At 40.7% G+C, this 26029-nt stretch overlaps 1 protein-coding gene across 1 annotated transcript; it reads left to right on the forward strand.

Moving 5' to 3' along the window:
* Positions 1-166: 166 nt before the first annotated feature.
* On the forward strand, positions 167-24361 carry CNOT7 (CCR4-NOT transcription complex subunit 7). The gene is made up of 7 exons (XM_071556419.1): positions 167-269; positions 852-1060; positions 1340-1533; positions 4288-4449; positions 10052-10196; positions 19432-19542; positions 22665-24361. The coding sequence occupies exons 2-7, from the start codon at positions 944-946 to the stop codon at positions 22791-22793; spliced, it is 858 nt and encodes a 285-aa protein (XP_071412520.1). The 5' UTR covers positions 167-269; positions 852-943; the 3' UTR covers positions 22794-24361.
* Positions 24362-26029: the final 1668 nt, after the last annotated feature.

Raw genomic sequence — 26029 nt, forward strand, 5'->3', positions numbered from 1 at the left:
GCGCGACCCCGGCCCCGCCCACCGCCACCGCCCCGGGGCCGCCCGCGCAGATACGTCACCGCCGCGCGCCACGGCCGCGTGCGGCAGGGGGAGGGGCGGGGCGGGGCGGGGCGCGCGGCGATTGGGCAGAGCGGAGCGCGGAAAGGCCGTGTCGCGCGGCGATGACGCAGGGGCTTTGTGCGCGCGGCGGCGGCGCCGGGGCAGCAGCGCGTCCTGCGGCTGGCGGGGCCGCGCGGGCCTCCCAGAGCCGCCCCGGCCCGGCCCGAGCGGTGAGCGGGGAGCGGGCGGGCACTGGGGCGGGCACCGCGAGGGGGGCCGCGCTCCGCCGCTCCCACCGGCGCCTTCCCCGCACCCAGGGACACGGCCCGGGCCGCCCGAGCCCGCCTCGCTCTGTGGGTCCCCGCGCACGGATTTAGCGCTGCCTTTGGGAGCTGGAGGAGCTGCTCCTGCCCCCTGAGGCCGCCCGCCGTGCCCTCGAGTTCGGCGTGACGCCGTTTTGCGGCTGCGTTCCCTCCCGCACGCGGCCCAGGGATCCGCAGGAACGCGCCCTCCCGACCCGCGGGGCAGCGGCGCCCGTAGGCTCGGGTGGCCCTGCGGTGCCTGCCTGAGCGCTGCGCCCTCCCGGTTTGCCGCCCTTGGGCAAGAAATAGTTGCTGGCAAACTGTAGAATTTTAGTTTCTGAGGGTAATCCGAACTCAGCCGAAATTCATGTGTTTTGGTGGCTACGTTGCTCTGCTTTTATGAAATTTTTAAGAATAAAGCTTGGTCGTGGTGCTTGAAGGCTTTGGGGTTTTTTCCAGATAAACGAAGAGCTAAAAACACTTTCATTCTTTGCTTTCTTTATCTTTTAGGCTTAAAAAAAACCATAAACAATTGAACTCCTTATGAAACTGATCTTCAGTCAAGTATAACTTCTGATGTATGGTCTCTAAAGCTCCCCACTATGCCAGCAGCTACCGTAGACCATAGCCAAAGAATCTGTGAAGTTTGGGCTTGTAACTTAGATGAAGAGATGAAGAAAATTCGGCAAGTTATACGGAAGTATAACTATGTAGCTATGGTAAGTGGGCGCTGGGCGTCTGTAGCAAATTACCTCAAAACCCATTAACTGTAGCTGAAGTCAGTAAACTTGTTCATCTCTTCAATGAAAGAATAAGAGGTTCTTAATGTGGAATTAACGCTGTAGGAACATGAAGATCCTAATTTGTTACTCTTTTAAAAGCTAAATTTGTGTGTAGTACTCTTCAGCTATGAAGCTGTTTGATAATGTTTTATTGCAAGTGAGGAATGTAAATATTTGTCCTTGTCATCTGTTCAAGTTTTAATTCTGCTCTTCCAGGACACAGAGTTTCCAGGAGTAGTTGCAAGGCCTATTGGAGAATTCAGAAGCAACGCAGACTATCAGTACCAACTATTGCGCTGTAATGTCGACTTACTGAAAATAATTCAACTAGGACTGACATTTATGAATGAGCAAGGAGAATATCCTCCAGGAACTTCCACTTGGCAATTTAATTTTAAATTTAACTTAACGTAAGTGTTCGATTTGCATGTTGCTGAATGTATGTTTCTGACTTACTGAAAATAAGTAATATATTCTTTCACATATATATACATATCAACTTTTTTTATCTATCTAATTGGAATATCCTCGATACTTCATGTGAGGAAGATTTTTTGTCAAAAATGCCAAGCAGTTTCAGCCAAAGTTTTCAAAAGGGGCATTCACACTTGGTGCATACATTAGCTCTGTGTTTTCATGTTTAGCATTTCACAATGTGTTAGTTGTTAGAGAATTCACATGTTGTTTCTTTACATACCGTAAATGGAAATACCAACACTTGAAGAAGATAAAAGTAAAGCTACTGAAGCGACTAAAGAAGTATGTCAACTGTTACCTGCAAGTTCTGAATTATTTTTTCTGAAGCTGCTTAAAAAGCAAGGTGAATTTACTGTGTAATGGAATAATATTGTGAATGTTTTACAATGTAGTTTTTTTTCAGTATAAACTTCACTTTTTCAGGGGAATCAAACAGAGGTCTAATTATATCTTTACCTGGTTGACAAAGTTACTGGTATCTTGATGTTTGGGGTTTTTTTCCTGAAGTAAATATAATTGGTCTGATAGATTTTCGTATGTTGATTATCTGTTGGATACCAGTGCAAAGACTTCTCACACATTTAAGTGTGTTGAAGCCTTGGGGTTTTGGCAGTTGTGTTACAAGCTGATAACTGGACAGCTTCATATACATGAGTTAAAGCTACAGCCTACAAAGGAGGTTTAGAGAACAGACTTTTTTTTCTGAAGATATAAAGGCTTGTTATCAAGGTAGTTAGGGTTCTTAAAAAGAGGAAGAGTGCTGCTGCCTCCCTTGATCTTTTAAACTCTTTTAAACAAGCAGTGCTGTGGCTTGTCACAAATCAGTTTGTTCTGAGCTATGACACTGTATTTAGGCTTGTTTGAAGTGTCTCTTGAAAGAAAACTAAGTGCAGATTGAATATTTTGGTTTGTCTGATCTTACCTGGCCACATGAATGCTGGATGGAAGCTGTTCATTTCTCTGATAGAATATACCAATCCTGCTAAATATGGGAAAAAGAGAAGTGAATTAATAACTTAAAACTGCGATCTGGGAAGAAAAGCCTGTGCTACAATTTGTTTTCTAAGCTTCAAAGGTCTGCTTAATGTCAAGCAACTGAAACCAAAAGTAGCTTTCCATCTGTTTGTGCCAGATGCTGCAGGAGATAAGACACCTTAGTAAAGCAAGATACAGGTAATCACTGAGCTAACTTGTTACTAGTTCCCTTATTGTATAGAAAAACTTAAGCTTAGTAAGTATTGCATGAAACATGAATTATACATTTTTTTAATCTCTTTTTTCACATGGGAGAAGAACTTATTTTTGTCTTTTTCTAATCATCCGTTTGGGAAGTGGCTCTGTGCCAAGTGTTCTGCTAAAGCAAAACAGCTGTTGTTTGTTCCTATGTGACTTTTGTGTGTGTGTGGTTCTAGCCAGGTCTTGTTTTAGTGTGCTTTGAAAGAGCATAAGTATTTCTCTAATCAAACTGTGCACCTGAACAACTAGAATTAAAACTCCTTTTTGTGAAATGGTGTGTTGTTTTGGGGAGATACTTTAATGTGTTACCGAGGTAGACAGGTGTTGGGAAACTGATGCCTTAAAGCTGGAGAACTAATGAGCAGCTGTGTGGGAGGGAGGAAAAAAGATACAACACATCTTGAGAATGTATCTCTCTGTTCTGATGAATGATGACTTGCTATTAGGAATAAGGAATACAAGTCTCTGACTGAATCTAACAATTGAGTTTGATATGTTCGTTGTCTTCTCTGATTTTTTTGGCATGTTTGGTTTTTGTTGTTTTTTATTTAAAATTATACACTGAAGAAACTGGAATAGTATGTTGTGGACAGTAAAATGAACATCATCTTCTGAGTAGAGTCATGTTTGTATGTTTGTTTTTGTTTTGTTTTGAGGTTTTTTTTCAGATAACCATTCTATGTTTTAGTATGATGATACAGATTATACTTTAGGGGGGAGAACCCCCCCCTCCCCCCCCACCGAACATCAATTTCAGCATAAAATCCCTAAAACTTCATGCAAATGTTAGTGGTAAAGGGAATAATACAGGAGTAAGAGGGAATCAAACAAGGCATAGAGGAATTGTATTTCATTCTGTTAAATTTTAGGTCCAAAATATGGCTATTAAAGTTGAAATTGATTGTTTAGAAGAATTAGGCTACCTGAAAGGATTGACTAGATGGAGCAAGTACTCTATTTCCAATTGTACTGAGAAGGAAGTTTTGATGGATGTTTATGTAAGCTCAAGTCACAAAAACCTGTAGGAAATGTTATCCACAGAACTGATTCAGCACTGGGATCTGTTCCCAGCTCTGTAAGGAAATGTGTTGGTGCTTTAGCTGTTACGTATCATTTGTCACAGTTCCAAGAAATGAATAGAGGTATTTTACTGAATAAGATCCATAGATTCACTTTGCTCTGTAGCTCAGCGAAAGAGGGGTTATAGGTAAGTGGAAGAGGGGCAGGAATGAGGTTTTTTAATGAAAACAGCAAGAACGAAGGTGCTGAGAATGGTGGAAAAAAAAAAGCTTTGAAAAATGGTTGTTTTGTAATCAACCCAGAACAAAGTCAAGTTGCTCCTGCTCTATGCTAGTGATGTCTGTGGAATGAATAGCAAAAAAGATGTTACCTGGTTTATAATCACCGAGGTTTGTGGATTTTGGAAATTGACTTTTCCTCTCTGTTTTTAGAGAAGATATGTATGCTCAGGACTCCATTGAACTGTTGACGACGTCTGGTATCCAGTTTAAAAAGCATGAAGAAGAGGGAATTGAGACACAGTACTTTGCAGAACTGCTCATGACATCAGGAGTTGTACTGTGTGAAGGAGTCAAGTGGCTTTCCTTTCACAGGTAAATTCTCCATGTTTATTTGAGGTTTCAACATCTGTTACTGAATTTGGATTTCACATCTTGTGTGATTAAGTGCTGTGAATCTGATGGTGTGTGTAGCGCACGGCTTGGTTGATAAATATTTCTGCTGTAATACCTCTAACACCTTTCTCTGAATAGTGAATGGCAGGTACAGGAGATACTGGGGTTTTCTACAAGGTGTTTACACAGGAACCAGGAAACTGTAAAGCTGAAAAACATGAGACTCCTCAGCCAGCAGGTGGTGCTGTACCCGTGCGAATAACAACGATGGACGCAAACTATTCCTAAGCAATTCTTGAGCAAAACCTGTTTGTGTCCTGGGAGAGATCACCACAGAATTATCAGTGAAGAGTTTTATAAAGCACTCTTAAATTTGTTGTAAATTTCCTGAGAATCTGGGTAGCTGAAAATTACTCAGCCTGGAAGGAGATCCCTTCTAAGTCTTAATTCTAGCTGTGGTAATGTTTATTCCATCACAGGAACCCATCTTTCAAGTAGAAATAGAAATGTGAATGCTAAATCTCTATGAATCTGTCAAGATACAAAAGGTTTTTAAATGATAGTAAGATTTAAAACATATGCAGTGGTCATTGTGTAGCCAAGCACAGGCTAGAGATACCTCACACTTCTTGCAAGCAGCAGTGTCTTTAAAAGCATATTGCCATGTAATGCCCTCGAGTTGGTGTCTTACATGTTGGCTGCTGAGAAAGTCAGTAAGGGCAGAGTGAATGTTTTAACCCAGGCAAGTTTTGTTACAATGTTATTCACTGTGTCACTCGTACTGTATTGGTGAGTGGTAACATGTAAATTATGAAATGAGAAAAAACCCTAATTCTTCATCCGTAAGTGCCAAATGTTGGAGGAGACAGTCATATGGAATTAGAGAAGTATTTATGCTATAAACCAACTGGAAAATAAGGTAATGAATGTAAAGCAGTAGTAGAAGGGTGCATATAACATCTTGTTGCAGAAGTTACCGTTTGATTTGCTCTGTAGAAAGAATTGTTATGCTGAGCTTCCAAAGGAGGAGCCTTAGAAAGAAAAGACAGTTAAAAAAAGAAGGATCCTCTGAGTCCAGTTGTCACTTATATCTTCCACTTACAGCTGTCTTGACTCACAATATGACTTCAAAATAATCTTACTCTTGCTGTCATGCTACTGGGGTAGGACATTGTGGAAGAATACTGTGACAGGAGTGCCATAAACTGTCAAAATAACTGCAAAGGCCAAAGTAGTGAATTAAGTTTTTTTCAGCTTCTTAAACCCATTATTATGGGCTCTTACATGTATATTTATGATTTATACTTGACTACAGAAATGCAACTTGGATGGTTCAAGAGAAAGGGAGGCAGTTTATGCGTAACTGGTGCATCAGCAGAGACTGTCACGCAGAAGCAGCTTCAGCCTTGAAATGGTGTTTTTCCAGTATTGCCTGATGACCTTAAGGGCCTGGTATAAGGTATACCTGAGCCATTTCTACACTAGGGGTTCTTTTTTAAGCCTTTTTCTATTTAGTGTGTGTAATTCCTGACTAACAGGCTGGTTGAAGTGTAGTGCAAACCTTGTGCAATAATGCCATTTTTACTAGTGCAGCTTGTGAAAGATGTTTGAAATGGCTTTATTAACAGAAGTCTAGTTTCATCTGTGCTGAGATAAATTTCTGTTTTGGATTTCACTGAATATGTCTTTAGAAATCCTCTTAAGACATTTATTCCAACAAGTGTTTGTCAAATGCTGATTATCAGAGAGTGTTTAAAGGCTTTTGATGTTTGCCAGGGCTTGTTGATACCATCTTGAGCATAAAACCCTGGAGTAAGTGGGTTAAGTTCCAAGGAAACTGAGATTGCACAAAGGTATATTTGAGCATGGGTCTTTTAAAATGTGCCACAAAGAGTAGTGAACAGGTGCTTCTAAATATGTTTTAGATTGATTGTGATTATGTTTTATCAGCAGGACACTCAGCTGAAAATTTGTTTCATGTAGATCCTCCATACAGTAGTTCTTTGACTACTGAAAAAGCTGTACTTGATAATTGCTGACTCTGCTATTGCTTCCATTTCCTTAAAATGCTCTGATTACTACCAACCCTTAAAATTTAAGTCCCATAGGAATTGGGCAGAGGGGACTCACTCCTTTCTCAGAGTGTGAGGTTATGGTTTGTTTTTTTCCCAGTCCTTGATTTCCTTGAACTCTTACATGGTTTATTTCTAATCTCAGCTTCTCTAATAGTTCTGTGTGTGTGCTTTTTATCTGTGTTTGGTGCAGCTGCCTTGGCACCCTGACCTGTTGGCAAATCTGTGTGGACCTGCAGTTCTGACAGACATAAGTGGAGATTCGCACTGTCACTAGTTCTTGTGTACTGCAATGTCAGGCAACTCCATCAAATCTGTTGTGTGTGTTGGTTAAAATGTATTTGAGTCAATGAGAGAGGAGGGGGAAACCCTGAATTTCTGATCGTTGTCACAATCAAAAGAGCTCTGAGTGCTTGGCAGTCTAGCAAGTTAAAAAGAAAAAACTCAAATGCTGTTTTTGTGGATGTTCACTTGACTGCCCTGCTGAAGCTTTTGAGTGTCCACCTGTGTGCAACCTCCTCTGTTTGTCTTTGGAGGGTCTGTCTAAACATGCTTTTGTGAAAACAAAACACAGATGTTTTTGGGATGTTGGAAAGTTCCAAGGTATTGTGTTTCAATAATCATTTGTGTCTAACTGATTTTAGTAAAATTTAATCTCTTGCCTAATTTCTGTTAGCCTATTATAAAACGAAGTAAGTCTTTCTCAGCTCTTGCAGATTTTGATTTATTTCAGACTTGGTGCTTGAGTAGAATTCATAGTTAATTGGCTGTCTGAATTCTTTCTGGATCGTAAGGCAAAGAAATATGGGTGTGTTTGCTCTTCTTTACAGCCTTGTTGCCTGCAGCTGTCCATGTGCAGTGAAAAAGCAAAACAAATGTCTGTAAGACTGCTCATGTTGTAGAGCTCCACGGATTGTGGCTTGCTGCACTAAGCAACTTAGGTGATTATATTAGAAATGGTGAAAGTTTTTTAAGGAAAGGAGGCCTTTGTGCTTCAGGGTGTAAACCAACCACTAATTGCCTGTTAAAGGATTAGAAGAAAACTTTTTTAATGAGTAGGTAGTTATATAATTGCTCACCATGGAATTTCTTACCTTTCTGTTAGCATTCAGCAGTGGCCACTCAAAATTTTTTAACTGGATATATCTTAGTCTTGAATTGGAGTGACAGTTTTTACGTCTCTGTAAGCTTGGATCTGCTGCAGTCTTCAAGAGAAAAAAAATTCTCAATCAAAATTGCACATTTGTGATTCCTGCTCAAAATAAGATTACTAGATGAATGATGACTTTTCTTTTCTTGCAGAGCTTCTTTCTTAAGAGAAAGTAGAAATGTTTGAGCACATCTGTTTTTAGTAATTCAGTCATGTAAATAGGGTGTGGGGTTTTTATTGGAAGAGAAGTAAAAAAAAAAGTTTTTTTGACAAGGAGAAGCCCAAATACTGGGATTTTTCACTTTAAAAGTTTTAATGTAGCAGTTACATTTGGGTGATGAGGATGATCAATGTAAGGAATTCAGTGAGTTAATAAACTAATCTCTAGAGGAATGCCTCCTAATCCTGAACAGTCTTTTTTCCATCTTTTTGAATAGTCTTTTTTGTTGATGTGACTTTTTTCTTTTCTTTAGAGGGCTTTGTGCTAATGCAGGCTTTCCCAGCTTCCCTTCTCCTTCAGATCATGTAATAACATTAAGCTTCCAAGCGACTGTTTTGCCAAGTATGCTGCAGTTTTTACTTTGTAAGACTCTACTGAAATCCTTTAACTCTGGCTTCTTTGCTCCTTGGCTCGTGGCTGCTGCTGTGGAGATTGGAGGGCAGCCAGCACAGCTTCAAAGTACCAGATGCAGTGCAGGATTTGTTCCACATGTAATTTTTAGAGCAGTGGAAACCCCCATGGGAGAGCTGCAATAGTCTATACCTTTTGTATATCTTGTATTAATGAACTTACAGGAAACAGTCCATTCATTCCCAATGTGTTCAAGGTGTTTCTACCCTTTGTCTTGAAATTCGTAATATAAAGATGGTGTAGAGAGCCTTATAGTGTACAAAAGATACAAAAAGTATTTTATTTATCTTGAGTATGGAAGCTGAAGCCTTGAGCCTACATCAGAAGTCACCAGTCTTTGTGAATTCTACATAACCACAGGATCAATAGTAGAGTGCTCTTAACTGATTTGTCTTTTCTGTTGCTCATCTCCCAGTTAAACATCTTGGTCAGTAGCACCAAGCTGCAAAATCCTTGGGTTTGCGTGTCATCCCTGTGTGTTCAAGAATGAACACAAAGTCTTAAACTGGGAGTTTGAAGTCTTTGGTGGCCACCTGTTCTCTTGAATCAGCTCTCAGCGCTATGCTAAGGTTCCTTAAATAGCAAAACTGATGAAGCCTTCAGTGGAGGCAGCCCTGCTGTGTGTTTTTGTCTTCATTGTTAGTACAGGCGTTTTTAAAATTGTGTGTCACTAAAATCTAGACATTGATATGGTTCAATGCAAACTTAATAACCTAGAAGAGAGTGTATCAGTCCTTCATCTAGCTCAGTTCATATGTGTGAGCAGTCCTGCAAGCACAGGGGTCAGACCAGATCAGATTTGGGATAAGGTCATGTATAATCTGGTTTGTAATTGCTGCCTTCCTAGGGAAGAACATAACTAGTCATCACTACTTTTTGCAGTGGTGTTTAGTCCTTAATACTTGACATCTGTCTTTTATATACTTTAAACCCTCTTTCCTCTCATAACCCTTTGTAAAAAGTATGTGGTTTCACCTTTCACTGCCACACCTGTTTCCTTTGTCCTCTTTCTTCAATCAAGCTATTGAGGAGGAAGCCTTTCCGAGCTCTTCACTGTAGCGTGCACGCACTGTAATACCTCAGGTTCTTCTAACAAATTGTACTGCTCAGTTATCTTGCTGCCTCCTGCACACTTACATGTACACACAAAAAGTTTTCCAGCTTACCCTGTCATTGTCTCCAGAAAGAGTAATAGTCTACAAGCTGTTAAATTTTTCAGTTGTGTGTGTGCAGATTTTATGGGAAAGTTGAGAGACAATCCCTCTTCATTGCTGAGGGTTAAACTTTCCTCCTGGCATAAACATGCATTGGCTCTGGAAACACATTAATCTCTTGGATTTCAGGAACTGTGGAAGTCTCTCTGTGTCTCAGTTTGTAGTGAGAAACTCCAGTCTCTGTGAAAGAAACCAACATAAGAGTCTTTCTGGTATAAGTTCTTGTTATCAGATGAAGACCCAGCAACACTACCTTGTCTCAGGATTTAAAGGAATTCCTGTAGGCAGATCTTTTTGCTTCTTCACTTCGCCTTATTCAGACTAAATTAAAATATTTTTTTTTGGAATCTGCAATGGGACCATTTAGACTGAAGTTTAGTTTTTTCATAGAAGTTGTTCTTAATTGTTCTGAAATTAAATAAAATGTCCTGTTAATGTGAAATAAACTCTTGATGTTGGAAGTGAGGATGCTTCTAAGTAATTTGCTTATCTTGTTTTTGTTATTAATTTGCAGTGGATATGACTTTGGCTATTTAATCAAAATCCTGACAAACTCCAATTTACCTGAGGAAGAGTTGGACTTCTTTGAGATACTGAGGTTGTTTTTCCCTGTCATCTATGATGTAAAATATCTCATGAAGAGTTGCAAAAACCTGAAAGTAAGTAATCAGTTAATGCCTCAGAACAAATTTTGTGTTTGGAAACAGTACTTTGTGCTTAAAAATCCTTATTTTCTTTATTTTTGTTGTATGCTTTTGCTTTGATAGTGCCTACTAAGCATTATTATATAAAACTTCGTATGCTTAATATTAAAGGCATTGATAGAAGCAGGCAGGAGCACAAATCAATTTTTATAACTAATTGACAGTTAAAAATACCATGATAGTGTATTTACAGTTCTTTAATAGATGATAAACCCATGTTTGGAATTAATTCTTCCTTTCCTTAGCCATAAGAATTGATGGGTTTCGAATACTCTTTATTTCCTCATTGGCAGTCCAGTGAAGGACTGCAGCTGTCTGGGCAAAGGTAATTGCAATGAGGATGATGTGGAAGTGTCTTGGGAAGAGGAATGGAGTGAAGAATGTTTCAGATGGCCCTATAAGGAAAGATAACAGCATATGTTCAGGGACAACATGTGAGTTCTGGGGGAAAAAAAAGAATTAGAACCTAATCTCTAATGTCAGGCCAGTGAGGCTCCTAACTGGCTTACTCTGTCAGGCATAAAATTTGGATACCTTACTGGACTGAAGAGTGAATGGGAATTGGAACTAAGTGTGTGAAGGGGGAGACAGCAAGTGAAAGAAGGATGCTAAAGGCACTGTTAACAGCCTTACTTGCCCCAAAGAACTGCTGCTAGGAGTTTGGGCTGCTGCTGGAATTAGGTGCATCGCTCATCTGAGGCAATTGATGACTCATTGCTCTTATGGAAAGTAACTTAACTTCTGGGCTTTCTGAATGAAAACCTGCAGAAAAAAGAGAACACTCATCTTAGTAAAACGAAATCCTGGAATCCAGGAATGACCTGCCACTTCGTTGTACTGAATGAGTAATTTGTGTGCTGTGTACAGTCCTCTTTCTTTCTGAGAGAAACTTGCTTAGTTTATCATAGAATCGATTGGGTTGGAAAAGTCCTCCAAGATCATCAAGTCCAACCCTTGGTCCAACTCCAGTCCATTTACCAGATCATGGCACTCAGTGCCACGTCCAATCTGCGTTTAAAAATCTCTAGGGATGGTGAATCCACCTCTCTGGGCAGCCCATTCCAATGCCTGATTACTCTCTCTGTAAAGAATTTTTTTCTGATATCCAACTTAAATTACCCCTGGCAAAGCTTAAGCCCATGCCCCCTTGTCCTATTGCTGAGTGCCTGGGAGAAGAGACCAGCCCCCACCTGGCTAGAACTTCCCTTCAGGTAGTTCTAGACAGTGCTGAGGTCACCTCTGAGCCTCCTCTTCTCCAGGCTAAACACCCCCAGCTCCCTCAGCCTCTCCCCATAGGACTTGTGCTCCAGTCCCTTCACCAGCCCTGTTGCTCTTCTCTGGACTCGCTCCAGCACCTCAATTTTAGGTAGTAACCTGTTTGTGTTGAAAGTAAATTGTGAGAGAAGTAAATTAACTTTGTTAATCAAAGTAATGTTGAAAATGTAGACCACCCTTCCAGTCAGTAAGAGAAGTGTACCTGTCTAGGTCCATCTGCAGTTGTTACTGATACAATCAGCTAGGCTATGGCTGAGTATGAGAGAACATCCTTAGAAACAGGTTTTTTCCAGAGGCCAGGAGCAAAAATCAAATGCTTGTAAACTTCAGGAATCTTAAAGAAGTGGAGGGGGAAGCCTCTAAGAAAAAACCCTTTTCTCACTTGTGATGAACCAAAGTAAAACATCTGGTGTTTTAGTGGTGGTGACACACTTGGCAAGAACAGAATGTATATTCTAAATTTAGTGCCATAGGAAAGGTAACAGGTTGATATTCTGTGTCAGTGTTACAGAGGAGATATTCCCAGTGGGTTTAGGGAGGGGACTGTAGACATTTCATTAAGACATAGTTGTGTGTAACCTGCATTGCTTAGAGACACTGAGATCTTTTGGAAGACAAGAAAAACCTTCAGAGGTCTTATTTCAGCAAACCATAAGAACAAGGGTCATTTTTTTTTCAGACCTGAATATGTAGGTCAGCTTTCCTGCAGTAAATTTTGATCCTGTCACCTCACCTGCAGACTGATAGTGACAGCTGGGAAAGGGAAATGGACTGTCTTACCCCTTCAGATTTACCAGTGATGAAGTGATGGTGGACTTGAGCTGTACTGAGAGAAGCTGCCTGAAACAAATTACTAAACATTCAGTGTTCTGACTCTAAAAATGCATGCATTGTCTCCTAATGTGTGTTGCTTTCAATCTCTATTAAATGGCAGTGAATTAAATGGCTGTGCAGTTGTCTTTTATTGACGTCTACGTTATTTTTCATATGATTTTTCATTGATCTGCTGTAGGTCCCCTGCTCTCTGTCCCCACACAACCAAAAAAGATTTTTGGTATTGGAAAGAGAAATATGTTTCAGGATAGGAAAAGTGTTTGATGCTCTTTTTGTGGAATTAAGTACTCTGTGAATTTACAGTATATTATTCTGACTTTCCTAGCATGCAAATTGAGTGTTGAGATATTAATATAGTGTAAGCTGAACTTGCTTATTTTCTAGGAATCTTTTTGTGTAGACCATTCCAAAACTTTTTGATAATAGTGGCAATCCTAAGGAATGTAGATTGATAGAGCTTGTTGGAAACTTGCTTCTAATAAGAAGGTTTTTACAGAACAATGAACTCTGGGACCATGAAATGAGAATTTGAACTGGATTTGCTGTTGACTGTGGTTGTGTGATTATGTAAATGATTGTGGCCTTTTTCTTGAAAGGCTGATGCTCTCAAAATTTGGGAAGAATTTGTCCTTCTCCTCCAAGAGTGAAGCATATTTACCTGGAGTACGGAAGTCTTGCCTGAAAGAGAATCTCAATAGCCTATTCATTTTCTGTCCTGGTTCTGACTAGCACAGAGTTAATTTTTGCAGTAGCCAGGAGGGGGCATGACTGGGACACGATGGTTATTCTGTACCACCTCACATCTTTCTCTGAGGAAGGGAGTAGTAGGGCTTGCTTCCATGACAGAGGGAACAGACAGGTGTTGTTAGGGGTTTCTGCAGGATGAGCAGTACTGTTTCTTTTCTTGTACACTGCCATGACTGTTGTTGCTGTTACTGTTTGTTTTCTTATCTCATTGCTGTTTTCCAGTAAATTGTTCATATTCCAACCTGTGTTCTTTACTTTTTGTGCCTCCAGTTCTCCTTTCCAGCCTGTCACAGGGGAAGGGAAAGGGGTAACGTGAGTGAGCTCTGTGTTTTGTAGTGGTTTCAGTGGGAACACTAAACTGGAGAATACCATTCCTAAGCCTTGAGAACCTTATTTGGCACCCAAGGTGGTGAACAAATGGTTGAGATAACAAATCTGTCTGAAGAACAGGTTGGAAACAAGTTCGATCTAAGCATTTGTTGCATTAGATCCAGAGCCACTGGTCACAGTGTTGCTTTATCTGTTCATGTGGTTGTACCTAACCCTGTATGTGTTTCTGTATATGCACTATGTACCCATTGTGGTTCTCTTTTTCAGAGCAGAGAGGGATCAGAATTGCTTTGTTAATGTACTGTGGGGTATCAATCTATGATGTGAAAACATTAAGCACAGTAAGGGTAATTTGGGACGTGTGTTCATTCAGTGCTGCTCTCCTGCCCTTGCCCTGAGCATCTCTGCGAGTCCATTAAAAATTGTACTCAGTGTGTGAGAAGAACAGGGGAGGATGGTTTCCCCAGCTTTTCATCACAGTTTTCTGCATCAGACCTCTTAAAACAGCTTTTGCGACTTTTGAATTTCCTTTGGACGTTAAGGAAAGCGTGCCCTTGTTTCTGTGTCTGCTCTGTCTCCTCAGTGCAGCCTAAACCATATTTAGGGTAGCATGATCCACACTATGTTTGGAGTCAGGACGGAGATTTCTGGGAATGTCAATCAGAGATCTACCCTGAGGATGGATAGTCATGAGTGACATGGAATGTGGGAGAAAACGGGTCAGTTTTTGGGAAAATTCTTTGCTCCAGTAATTTAGGAGTTCACCCTTGAACAACTACAGGATCTTAATAAAGTGATAGAATATTTGGCAGGAGAATGCTGTGGCAACTCCATAGAGGAGCAACTTCCTTCTTGCATTGTGTTGGACCATGGCTACGCTTTAATAGACACAGTGCAATACTAGACAGCACCCTCATGGGGAAGAGGAGGAAAGCAGACCAGCAGGCACCACCATGGCCGCTCTGGCTGCAGCTGAACCAGAGGAACAACCTGTGCTGATAGCATGCACTCCTGTACAGAAAATCCAAGACAAAATCAGCTGACTTAGTAAGGAATTAAGAGGCAGCCGAGCCCTCAGAACAGGAGGAAAAGGCAGGGCTGGAGATAACCACCTGACTCCTATCCCTCGGTGAGCTGTGAGATATGCTAAAAGATTTCAGCCACCAGTCAGGTGAGCCCCAGTGCCCTGGCTGCTCTGATGCTTGGATGTCATGGCCCACAATATGAAACTAGATGGTACTGAAGCCAAGCAACTGGGATCCCTGGGATGTGGGCATTGACAAGAGGGTTTGGAAGAGGACAGAAACTCTCAGCCTCTGGATGTGACTCCTGTCAAGCGCGAGGGAAAGGAATTCTCTGAAGGATGATCTACTAGTGTGCCCAAGCAGGTGGAATGCCATAGAGTAAGGTATCCAGTACCTGAAAGAATTAGCTGTGCTGGAGGTAATCTGTAAGGATTCAAATAATGAGAAGTCCCCTGTAGATTGTGCAGATGCAGTGAAGTATATGCAATCCATGTGGTGGAAGTTGTACGGAGCACACCATTGTGGTATCCCAACTCATTGGCATTAATGTCAATGAAAGAAGGAGAACAAACAGTGCTTCAGCAATATGAACTCCTACTCTGGTAATATGAAGATCTTTTTTCCTCCCTACTGACCTGTGCCTTAGCTGTATGATCCCTGTGTGGTGAGTTGCAGAAGCTATTGAGGGTCAAGGTAGATCAAACCAGGTTGCAGAACTGAAATGCATCCAGCTGGCTTTAGATATCACTAAATGAGAGGAGTGGCCACCGCTCTACCTCTACACTGACTTGTAAATGATAGCAAATGCTCTATGGGGATGGCTAGACCAATGGAAAAAGGTTGATTTGCAGCACAGAGGAAAACCCATCTGGGCTGCTGAGATGTGGCAATACATTGCTGCTCAGGTAGGGAAGGTGACTGTAAAAGTATGTCAGGTAGATGCATTCGTACGTACCCAAGAGTCAGGCTACTGAAGAGCATTGGAACCATGCACAGCGGGATCGAGCTGCCCAAATTAAAGTGTCTCAGCTAGATCTGGACTGGCAACATAAGTATGAATTATTTCTGCCTTGGTGGGCCCATGACACTTCAGGTCAAAAAAGGAAGAGATGCAACATGGAGATGGGCTCATGATTTAAGGGTGGGCTTAACCTGGGAGATAATGTTCATGGTTATCCACAACTGTGAAATGTGTGCAACCGTTAAACAAGCCAAGCTGGTAAAGCCCCCTGTGGTATGGGGGATGATAAGATAACCAAAGTATAAATGTGGGGAGGCCTTGCAGACTTACTATATCTCACTCCTGCAAACCCCCCAAGGCAAGTGCTATGTGCTGACCGTGGTAGAAGCAACCACTGGATGGCTGGAGACATACCCTGTGCCTCATGCTACTGCCTGGAATACCATCCTGGGCCTTGAAAAGCCAGTCCTGTGGTGATGTGGCACTCCAGAGAGAACTGAGTCATGCAGTGGGACTCACTTTAAGAATACCCTCATAAACACCTGGGCTAGACAGTGTGATATTGGGAGGGTGTATCATATTCCCTATTGTGCACCAGCCTCTGGGAAAATCAAACTGTACAATGGACTGTTAAAAACCACCTTGAAGGCAGGGGGTGAGGAGACCTTCAGACATAGGAATCTGCCTTCAGTGGAGGCCGCCTGATTAGTTAACACCTGAGGCTCCACCAATCAAGCTGCCCTCACCCCATCAAAACCTCACATAGCTCAGAAGGGGACAAAGTCCCCATGGTGCATAAGAGCCGTATGTTAGGAAAGACAGTTTGGATTAATCCTGCCTCAGGCAAAGGCAAACTTACCCACAAGATTGTTTTTGCTCATGGATCTAGGTGCATTTGGTGGGTAATACAGAGCAACCAGGAAACATGATGTGTACCTCAAGGGGATTTGATTTTTGGGTGAGAACAGTCTGTAATGTTGAATTGTATCATATTGGTTGCTGTTGAATGACACTGCTACTGTATGCCATAACTACCATGGACAATGAGTACGGACTGCTCCAGATGCACTAGTTGTGAGCTCCTAATGCAGCATGCAACAGCCAACAGCACACTGTACCTCCTGCCTTAGACATCTAGGATGGATGGATAGAACCTACAGTCATGGACTAAATGAACTCAACAGACATATTAGAAAGGATGACCATTGACAACGAAAATTATACCCCTGCTTGTGTGTATTTATATATATGTATATAGTTGGAAGTTGTAGCATTTAGGCATGACATAAATGGTATAGAATAAGAGGTGGATACTGTCCTGGTTCCAGCCAGGACAGGATTCATTTTTGCAGTAGCCAGGAGGGACTGTGGCTGGGACGCACAGGTTATTCTATACTACCTCACATAATTTTCTGGGTATGGGGTAAGGGGACTGTTCTGGGTCAGAGTAGTATGGCACAGGAAGCAATTGTGTATTTCCAGGGGTTTCTGCAGGGTGAGCAATAATAGTTTTGTTTTTGTCATTAGTATTGTTGCTGCTCATTTCCTTATTTCTATTTTACAGTAAATTGTTCGTATTTCAAGCTGTGGTCTTCACCTTTTGTGCCTCCAAGTCTCCTCCCCAGACTGCCATAGAGGGGAGGAAGTGGAAAGCGAGTGAGCAGTGCATGGTTAGGAGTGGTTTTGTGGGGAACACTAGACTGGAGAATACCATTTTCAGAGACAGATGAATTCATTTTGTAATTATTACACTTACAGACCAAGAAGTTCCACACAAAAATTGTGTGATCTTTATTTACAAATATACATACACACAACACTATACCACTGTTTTCAAAGCATTCTTTGGTAGGCTGCTGTACTGTACTTTCTGTATTACTAGGTTTGCATTCCAGAGCTTGCAGCTGCTGTGTAACTATTACTGATTTTATTCTGATTCTTAATTTCTTCAAAGTTATTTGGAGGTAGAGTAGATAGTTTTACAACTTGCAGAACCTGATAGAGAGGCTTTGCTAATTTGCAGCTGGAGGAAGCAGAGTTAGGAGCAGAAATTGGTACCTTTGAAAGGGTTTGGGTCCAGCTGCTGTTGTGAATTAGCAGCTTGTTACTGGAGTTAGCAGAGAATATGCTTATGTCTAAGATGCACTCTTTTCCTTGCTGGCCAACAGCCCTCAGCATGATTTTGAGAGTGCAGATTAACTGAGTGTGTTCACAGTGTTCAAATGCTCTATCTAAGCACATAAAACAAACTAGTTTTAGTGCTTAACTGTATAGTGCACAGACATACCTTAATCTTCTGTAAACTATATTCCTGCTGCTGAAGACAGAATAAAACTTGCTATACCAGTACTGTTGGTTTGTAGCTGTTACTTAGGAATGCTATTACTGAAGCTTCCATGTTTTTTAACAGAAAAAGTGAACTCAAACCTGTTGGCATAAGAGCCACAGGAATTCTCATAATGTTTGATCTGATTTTCAGGTCAGATTCCTGTATTGGTTCATGAGTTTTACATTTGACAGTTATGCTTTTGCCTCGTGTTGCTTCCCTTCTTGTACCTAAAACAGCTTAAGAGTGCAAGGAAAGGTGAACTTTGGGCATTCTTTCTTTAAAAGCGTGGCCTCTGTGCAACATTTTTGCCTTGCAAAGCTTATGGCAGCACTGAGGATTTTGTTTGCCTGGTTTTTTTTAAATCTTTCTAGACCTTTAAGAATGTGCATGTGCTTTAGTCTTTCCATAGCTTTATAATTTAGTGAATTAAAAAAAGAATTGTACAATCATGTGTTCACAGCATTAAAAGATTGTAGTTACAGTGTAACCTGTCTGTCCTTCAGCTGCTGGTGTTACGTGTAAAAGCAAACCAAAGTCTGACAGGTTTGCTTCCACACATAGCAGTTACTGCTATCTTGGAGGGGACACTAAAAGGAGGTTTATTTAGTCATCTGCAGTTAAGGGGATGGTTTTTCTCATAAGCTTATTGGGAAAGAAAATTGTTTCAAAACTGAAGAAGTTTTACCTTTTAGAGCAGATGGATTTATAGATTTGCAGCTTTGACATGTTGTCTACACTTTCACTGTCTGTCCTTGTAAACTGTTGTATCAACATTCAAAATTGATGACTACTGTTTTAAATTTTTCCCTTTTTGTATGTCAGATATTTATTTAATTTTTTTAAGAAGTAGGTTTTGTTGCATATGTGTCTGTTAAATATACGTCTTTAACAGAAAAGCTTGCTACACCATTGCATTTTAGTATCTTAGAAAATAAGTTGCAAGATGATCAATTCTTTATTGCATGCTTTTTCCACTATTCTCTTACAAAAACTAATGAAATAAACTTTAAAAGGGGTAGAATGTCTTGTAGAGATAGAAGGAGCACTACCTTCCTCTTTTAACTTTGCCACCTGGTTTCTAAATGCCTGTGGTCTAACATATTTGGAGACTCCCTGTAGTGATCTGGGTGCTTAAGAATATTCTCGGTTTTTTAAAGGGATGTGGAGACTCAGCTTAATTGTTGAAAGGGTAGTGGGGAGGAAAAGGTCTGTTTCAAAGGAAGCCAGGCACTTTAACACATGGAGGCATGTGGGCTTGTCATTTGAAAGCACTTGAACTGGTGTTTTTTAAAAGGTAAAAACGTCATTCTACACTTTTGTTCAAATAGAAGTACAGGAACGCCTGGTTTTGTTCTTAAGCATTGCTAGTCCACCTTTCAGCACCTTGAAGAAATCGTTAAGTAATGACATCTGATTACTGGAGAGGCTGAAACATGAGGGGTAGTAGTTTTGTTGGTTGCAGGTACTGCCTTATTTAATCAATACTGATAGAGAATTTTAATACTGCTATTGATAGAGAAAGTTTGATTCTCCATGTGTCCATTTATTTAGTATAATGACTGTTTCAACTACTGTACAAATGTTAAAATATGCCTGAGGTAACCTGTGTAACAGATTTTCCCAAATATAGCTGTTCAGTTTTCTGATTTATCTTTTTTTAGCAGTTAACATAAATGTATTCTTTTTCAGGGTGGATTGCAAGAAGTGGCTGAGCAGTTAGAGCTGGAAAGGATAGGACCACAGCATCAGGCAGGATCCGATTCTTTACTCACAGGAATGGCCTTTTTCAAAATGAGAGAAGTAGGTGAATGTATTGTTTTTATTTCCATGACAGTAATGTGCTGTGATAGTCACATGGAATTGCTGGTTCTGATAAGTCTGTGGTATTTTAAAGAGGTCTCTGAAGGGCTTCAGGGTTCAATCCTTTCTTGACAGAAATAAGACTTACCTGTATTTTCCCCAGAGTAAGTGTGAACCAACCTCACTGATTGCCTGCTTAGCTGCTGTGAGTATTTCTTCCCATGTCCAGCCTGTGCCTGGCTTTTCCATTTTTTTGTGAATTTTGTTTTGTGTTGGTTTTTTGCCTTACCTGTTTTGCAGGGCACCATTTTACAGGTGGCTGTTGCAGTGAGTTTTGAGCTGCTGGAGCCAAACTCCTTTTTGGGAGACTCTACTCAAGCCAATTTTTTTTTTAGAGCTTCTGCTCAGTGTTATACCCAGCTGGGGTGCATTGCTGCTTGTGACAGGCTGATAGATGGGGAAAGTGCTGACTCACCACTTCTAGCTAAACTTTCAGTCTTTAGGTGTATTAAATAATGACTGTCAGGCTGCTGTGGAGCATGTCCGTGCATTTCTTCTTCCTTACCATTAACAGAAGCACAAATTAACTAATATTCTAAAAGGTTGTGTATCAGTCAATTAATTCAAGGTTTACAGCAAGGAAAATCAGGTTCTATAAGCTTCATACTTCCTTGCTACTTGTCGACATACAGCAGGAAGATATTAGGATATTTTGCATTAGCAGAACAATCAAATGTTGAACAGGCTGCTTCTGGAAAGCACTTGCACTGGAGAAATGCCAGTGCATTAGAACATGGCATTCTGCTAGCAATTCAGTGTCAAAATACATGGTAATATCAAACCTCATCTTTTAACAAGGTTAAGTACTACATGCTGAGGTGTCTTCCTTCTGGAATCCAGCCTTTTGTATGAAGGAGAAAATGGCTATGAACTTCTGACAAATACTAGTGAGACAGCTGTGAATGAATAAATGATGTGGTTTAAGCTGGTTTGCTTATCCTAACATTCTGTTCTGCCTCTGCTGGAACTATTGCAGTTGTCAAGCAGGTCATGGGCTACAGGTGGAATAAAGAGGATTACATTTCTGGTATGATGAAAGCCCAGTGTGGCTAACTGCTGTCTGCCTGGTGTTGTTAATTTTTTACTCTTGAATTTGAAACAAAATCCGAAGCAAAAGAAAGGGAAGTATATAATAATCATTTTTAAGATACAACCTTTCAAATTAGTTTCATAATAGAGGAAAAGGTTCCAACCCCTGACAGTTTCTTTAATGAGATCACAGAATATGCTGAGTTGGAAGGGATCCTCAAGGATCCTCAAGTCCAACTCTTAGCCCTGCACAGAACCATCCCCAAGAGTCACACCATGTGCCTGAGAATATTCTCCAAATGCTTCTTGAACTCTGTCAGGCTTTGTGCTGTGACCACTGCCCTGGGGAGCCTCTTCCAGCACCCAACAACCCTCTGGATGAAGAACCTTTTTCTAATATCCAACCTAAACCTTCCCTGACACAACTTCAGGCCCTTCCCTTGGGTCCTGTCACTGGTCACCAAAGAGAAGAGATCAGTGCCTGCCCCCTCCTCCAGGCTGAATAGACCAAGTGCCCTCAGCCCCTTCTCACATGACTTCCCCTCAAGGCCCTTCACCATCTTCGTTACCCTCCTTTGGACACTCTCCAATAGCTTAATATCTTTCTTATATTGTGATGCCCAAAACTGCACAATATTCAAGGTGAGGCCACACCAGTTTACCAAAAGCTTTTACCAGGAGTAGAAATATTTGAGGGCCTTTTAGAATAAAACACTTGCTTCATTAAACCAATAGACATGGATTGTGATTTTTTTCCCAGTACTTGTGGATATTCTTTGCAAATACAGCATTTCTAAATAAGAACACAGTAGTAAGCAAAGAGAAATATATTGTGATGATTTTTAAATTCTTTTCTGTGGAGTTCAGTATTTAAAAATGTAGTTCTCAGTAAAAGAACTTCATTTTAGAGGTAAAAAGTTTTGTTACTAATTGCTGTGAAGGAGTTACAACTTGCTTGCTGAGTTTTGGAGTGCCAGCCAAAAAAAGCTACTGCTCTTTTTCTTTCTGTCAGAAATACTTAAATAATGATACTACACCAGTAGAGTTGTTGTTTTGGGGTTTTCCTACCTGTTTATTTCTGTAAAAACTGCTGGGGGCTTTAAAACTTTTAATTGAAGTCTCGGATTCCTGCAGTACAGAATTTTTCATCCTGACTGTGCTGGTAAGAGCAAAGCCTGAAGAGAGAAGTTTTGAGGCTCTGTTTAGAATTGTGTATTGCATCCATTCTAGTCCTTCATACCTCTGCCTGTCTTAGATTTCTGATGTTGATGATGTCTCAGAATGTCAGATTGTCCAGGGTTGCCATGAAGGTTTTAGGGTGAACATGTGTGTGTCATCTTATTTTTGTGAGATAATTTGTGGGTTTGTGCTTGAAAACCTAAGTCTGAAAAGTAGAGCATCAGACTATCACGGGGTTTCATTTGTCTTCCACTGAAAGGTTCCATTTGCAATTTAGATTTGTATTTTGCATCTCCTTTTTAAATGAAGTCCCTGTCTGTGAGGAGCTGGAAATGAATCTTTCAGCATTTCTCTAAACTCCATAATGGGTTTTGTGCTCATCCTCCCCACTCCCAAACCTTTATAATATAAATCAGGACACACCACCATTTCAAGTCATAGTGTGGTGAAATCTGTCCACTGAGGAGTAGGTAAGAAAACAGCCACTGATGAGGGATGCTAAGCATGTACCTCTTGTGAGAAACACCACAGAAATCAGATGGAGAAATATCTTTGTTGCACTTGCAGAAAAGTCAGTGATGACTAATAATACAAAATTACGCAAACATTGCATTTGGCCATTTCATTGGGAAGGACACACAGGAAGATTGTATTTCTTGACAGATTTAAATGTTCTATAGCACATTGCGATAATGTGTTGAGATTAAGTGTGTTATAATGTTAATTGTATCATCTTCTGCACCTTGGGATTTAATATCTTATTCTAAAAAGAAAGTAACATTTTAAAGCCTTGCTATAGTTCTATTTAAATTGAACCTTTTCTAATAATTTGTGTATCTCTTTTAACTCTTCAGATGTTCTTTGAAGATCACATTGACGATGCCAAATATTGTGGCCACTTATATGGTCTTGGTTCAGGCTCATCTTATGTACAAAATGGCACAGGAAACGCTTATGAAGAAGAAGCCAACAAGCAGTCATGACATGAAATGAAAGGCCACCTTTTTGACCTCCACGTGCTTGTATATAGGTTTTATCTCTGGCTGAACCCCTTGGACAATAAGGCTTTTTTCCCCCCTTTCTCAGCACACTTTCTTTTCTGCCTTTCTATGTACTAAACTTGACTGTTCCTATCGCAGATTTTGATCTTAATATTGATATGTAAAATTTTCTGGGTTCCATTTTGGCCTCTTAACTAGCCCGTTTGTAAAGAACCATGTATAGGATCAGTGTGGCAGAGAGAGAGAAGGGGAAAGTTGAATCATAATGAATAGTCTGTTAAACTTACCTATATAGTTCTTCCATTTTTTTGTCTCTTTCCCCTCCCTTCTCCAAATTAACTGGCTCTGATTGTAACTAACTTCCCCCTTCATGTCTGTTCCTTCCAGTATGCAGGCGCTTTAGCTATTCAAGATTGTGGACCATCAAATTTGCACTTTAGAGAGAGACTCTGACTCAGATCCTCTGTTTTATTTGAAGTTTGTTTTGGTTTTTTCTTTTGCCCTCAGCTAGAATACAATCATCTGCCAAGTTCAGCAGCTTCACGCTGTATTTCCTTGGTATCTCGACCCACTTATTTGCTGCATAATCTGTTTGTTCAGGCAAAACAAACTACTGAAATCGTAGTAACTGCTTTTATTTTACTAGTGTTGGGTCATCTTCAGACACATCTGCACATGTCAACTACTGGTTGGCCTGCTGCTTTAAATCCGCTCTGGGATGGGAGAAAGAGGCTTGAAAAAACAGCTTTACACCCTTCAGGAGAAGAACACCTATGATTTAGCCTTTTTGCCATTAAGCTGAGAGTTGAAGGATATGGGAAAAGTAAGAGTCTTGTAATGGCACACTTCCCTTGATTAAACTCCTAGCTTTTTTTCTAGTAATGTACACCTCAGATATTTTTTATGAAGTCATATTTATTATGTACTTGATTTCATCATTGTTGTAAGTCAGTTTAGTTGAAGATAAAACCCAAAGATCTGAAAAAATACTATTTAATTGAACTATTGAATTAAAAGGACAATTAAATCATGCTTTTTGTAGTTGTTACAAAGACAGATGTTACAGATGTGTTGTAAAGCAACAAAATATAAATAACTTACAGCTAATAAAGTTACCTGAGGAGTGTAATGCTAGCTTATTTTTGAGTATATCTTACAATATATTTTAGATATATTGTTTTAAAGGACCCTAGAGTATGTTCTCAACTCTGCATAGCATGTATCCAGAGCAGTTGTGCAGGAAGGATTTTTGGTACTGAATAGCTAAATACTAGCCTGAAGTGATGGAATGTGTGATATTGTGTGTCTGTGCGTGTGCACGTGTATGTGTGTTTGACACAAATCAATGGTAGAAAAATCTCCAAATGTTCACCAAATACTCTGTTTTATCTTGTACTTAAAAGCAAAAAATCAGAACACCTTTTTCTCATTGAGTTATGATGATGTAACTGGGCAGTCCTTTTTAAACAAGTAATTTGCATAACAGAGGGTATTTGTTTTTAAAGCTTTTGTAAATAAAGGCCTAAGAAATGTTTTCTTACATAACAACAGACTGGTGGTTTTGTTGCAAAATTTTTCCTGGAATGTGAATATTCAGTAATTTCAGTTCTGTATTCTGTTTTGTTTAGGCATGATAGTTCTCTTCTGTATGCTTATAAAATAATCTAACCTGCTGCTCCCTGACTGATGCCACATTCAGAGCAAAATTCTCTTCGTGTGTTTCTAGTAATTTAATTCTTACTGTCCTGAATTGAAAGACTTGATCACAATTTGCTTCAGAGGCATCCTAATCCCATTAGTAATTTTAGACCATTATGCATTAGGTGATGGTGACTTGTTGTCAGTTGTCTTTGGCTTTTGTTAGATAGTGATAGTGAAAGCAGGATGAATTCTTAACTGTGGCTTACAGAGAAAATTTGCATACATGCGGAATTAAGAACCCTGAAGTTGATGCATTTGCTTTAAAGCAGTAGCTTTGCCTAAAGCAGAACCAGTGCAGCTATCTGGCTAACTTTTGAAATGGATGACTTTTCCAAAGACTTTAATGGGTTTTTGTTTTGAAGTAACTTTTTAATCGAGGATCAAAGAAGGTTTTAGAGCCTTCTAAGTACGTGCCTAGAGTAAAAGTTGTAGTGCCGATGGGGATGTGCTTTTGAAGTGACTGCTGAGCATCCCACATGCTGTGCTGTGCTTTTCTTTGCTTCCTGTCATAGAATTACAGAATGGTTTGGGTTGGAAGGGACCTTAAAGATCATCTAGTTCCAGCTCCCTTGCTGTGGGCAGGGTCACCTTCCACTGGACCAGGTTGCTCAAAGCACTGTTCTACCTGGCCATTAACACTCCAGCAATGGGGCATCCACAACTTCTTTGCCGTGGGCAACCTGTTCCAGTGCCTTACCACCCTCACAGTAAAGAATTTCTTCCTAATATCTGCCTTCTCAGTTTAAGCCATTCCCCCTTGTCCTATCACTACATGTCACATAAAAATACCTCTCTTCTAGGTCTCCTGATATGGGAAACTGCTGTTAGGTCTCCCTCAAGCATGCTCTTCACTAGGCTGAGCAACCCCAACTCAACCTGTCTTCATAGGAGAGGTGCTCCAGCCCTCTAAACGTCTTTGTGGCTTGCTCCAGCAGGTCTACATCCCTCTTATGTTATGCGTCCCAGGCTGAACTCCAAGTGAGGTCTTACAGGAGCAGAGCAGAGGGGCAGAATCCCCTGTCTTGACCTGCTGGCCACACTTTGATGCAGCCCAGGACACTTGCACATATCAAGTTTCTTGTTCACCAACAACTGCAAGTCCTTTTCCTCAGGGCAGCTCTCTATCTTCCCAGCCTGTGTTTGTGCTTGGGATTGTGCCAGCCCACAGTAAGGACCTTGCAATTGGCATGTTGAACTTCATGAGGTTCCAGACCCACCTCTCAAGCCCGGCATCCCTTCCTTCCAGTATGTTGACTTCACAACACAGCTTGGTGTCGTCAACAACTTGCATGAAGTTTGCCATGTCATGAACCTGTCAGAGCTTGGACTCCTTTTAGAAGAAGCTGCATCTAAAGATGCACAACAGCTGTGTGTCTCATGTCCTGGCTGCTCATGGGCATGCAGCCTGCAGGGACAGGCTGAGTTGCTTCAGCCCTAGCCTACCATGGGGTATTTGACTTCAAGCAATTCTACTCTGTAATAATTTTCTTCCTGTAAGAAAAGCTTTTCTCAAAAGC

This window comes from Pithys albifrons, chromosome 5, assembly GCF_047495875.1.
Source record: "Pithys albifrons albifrons isolate INPA30051 chromosome 5, PitAlb_v1, whole genome shotgun sequence".
NCBI lineage: Eukaryota > Metazoa > Chordata > Aves > Passeriformes > Thamnophilidae > Pithys > Pithys albifrons.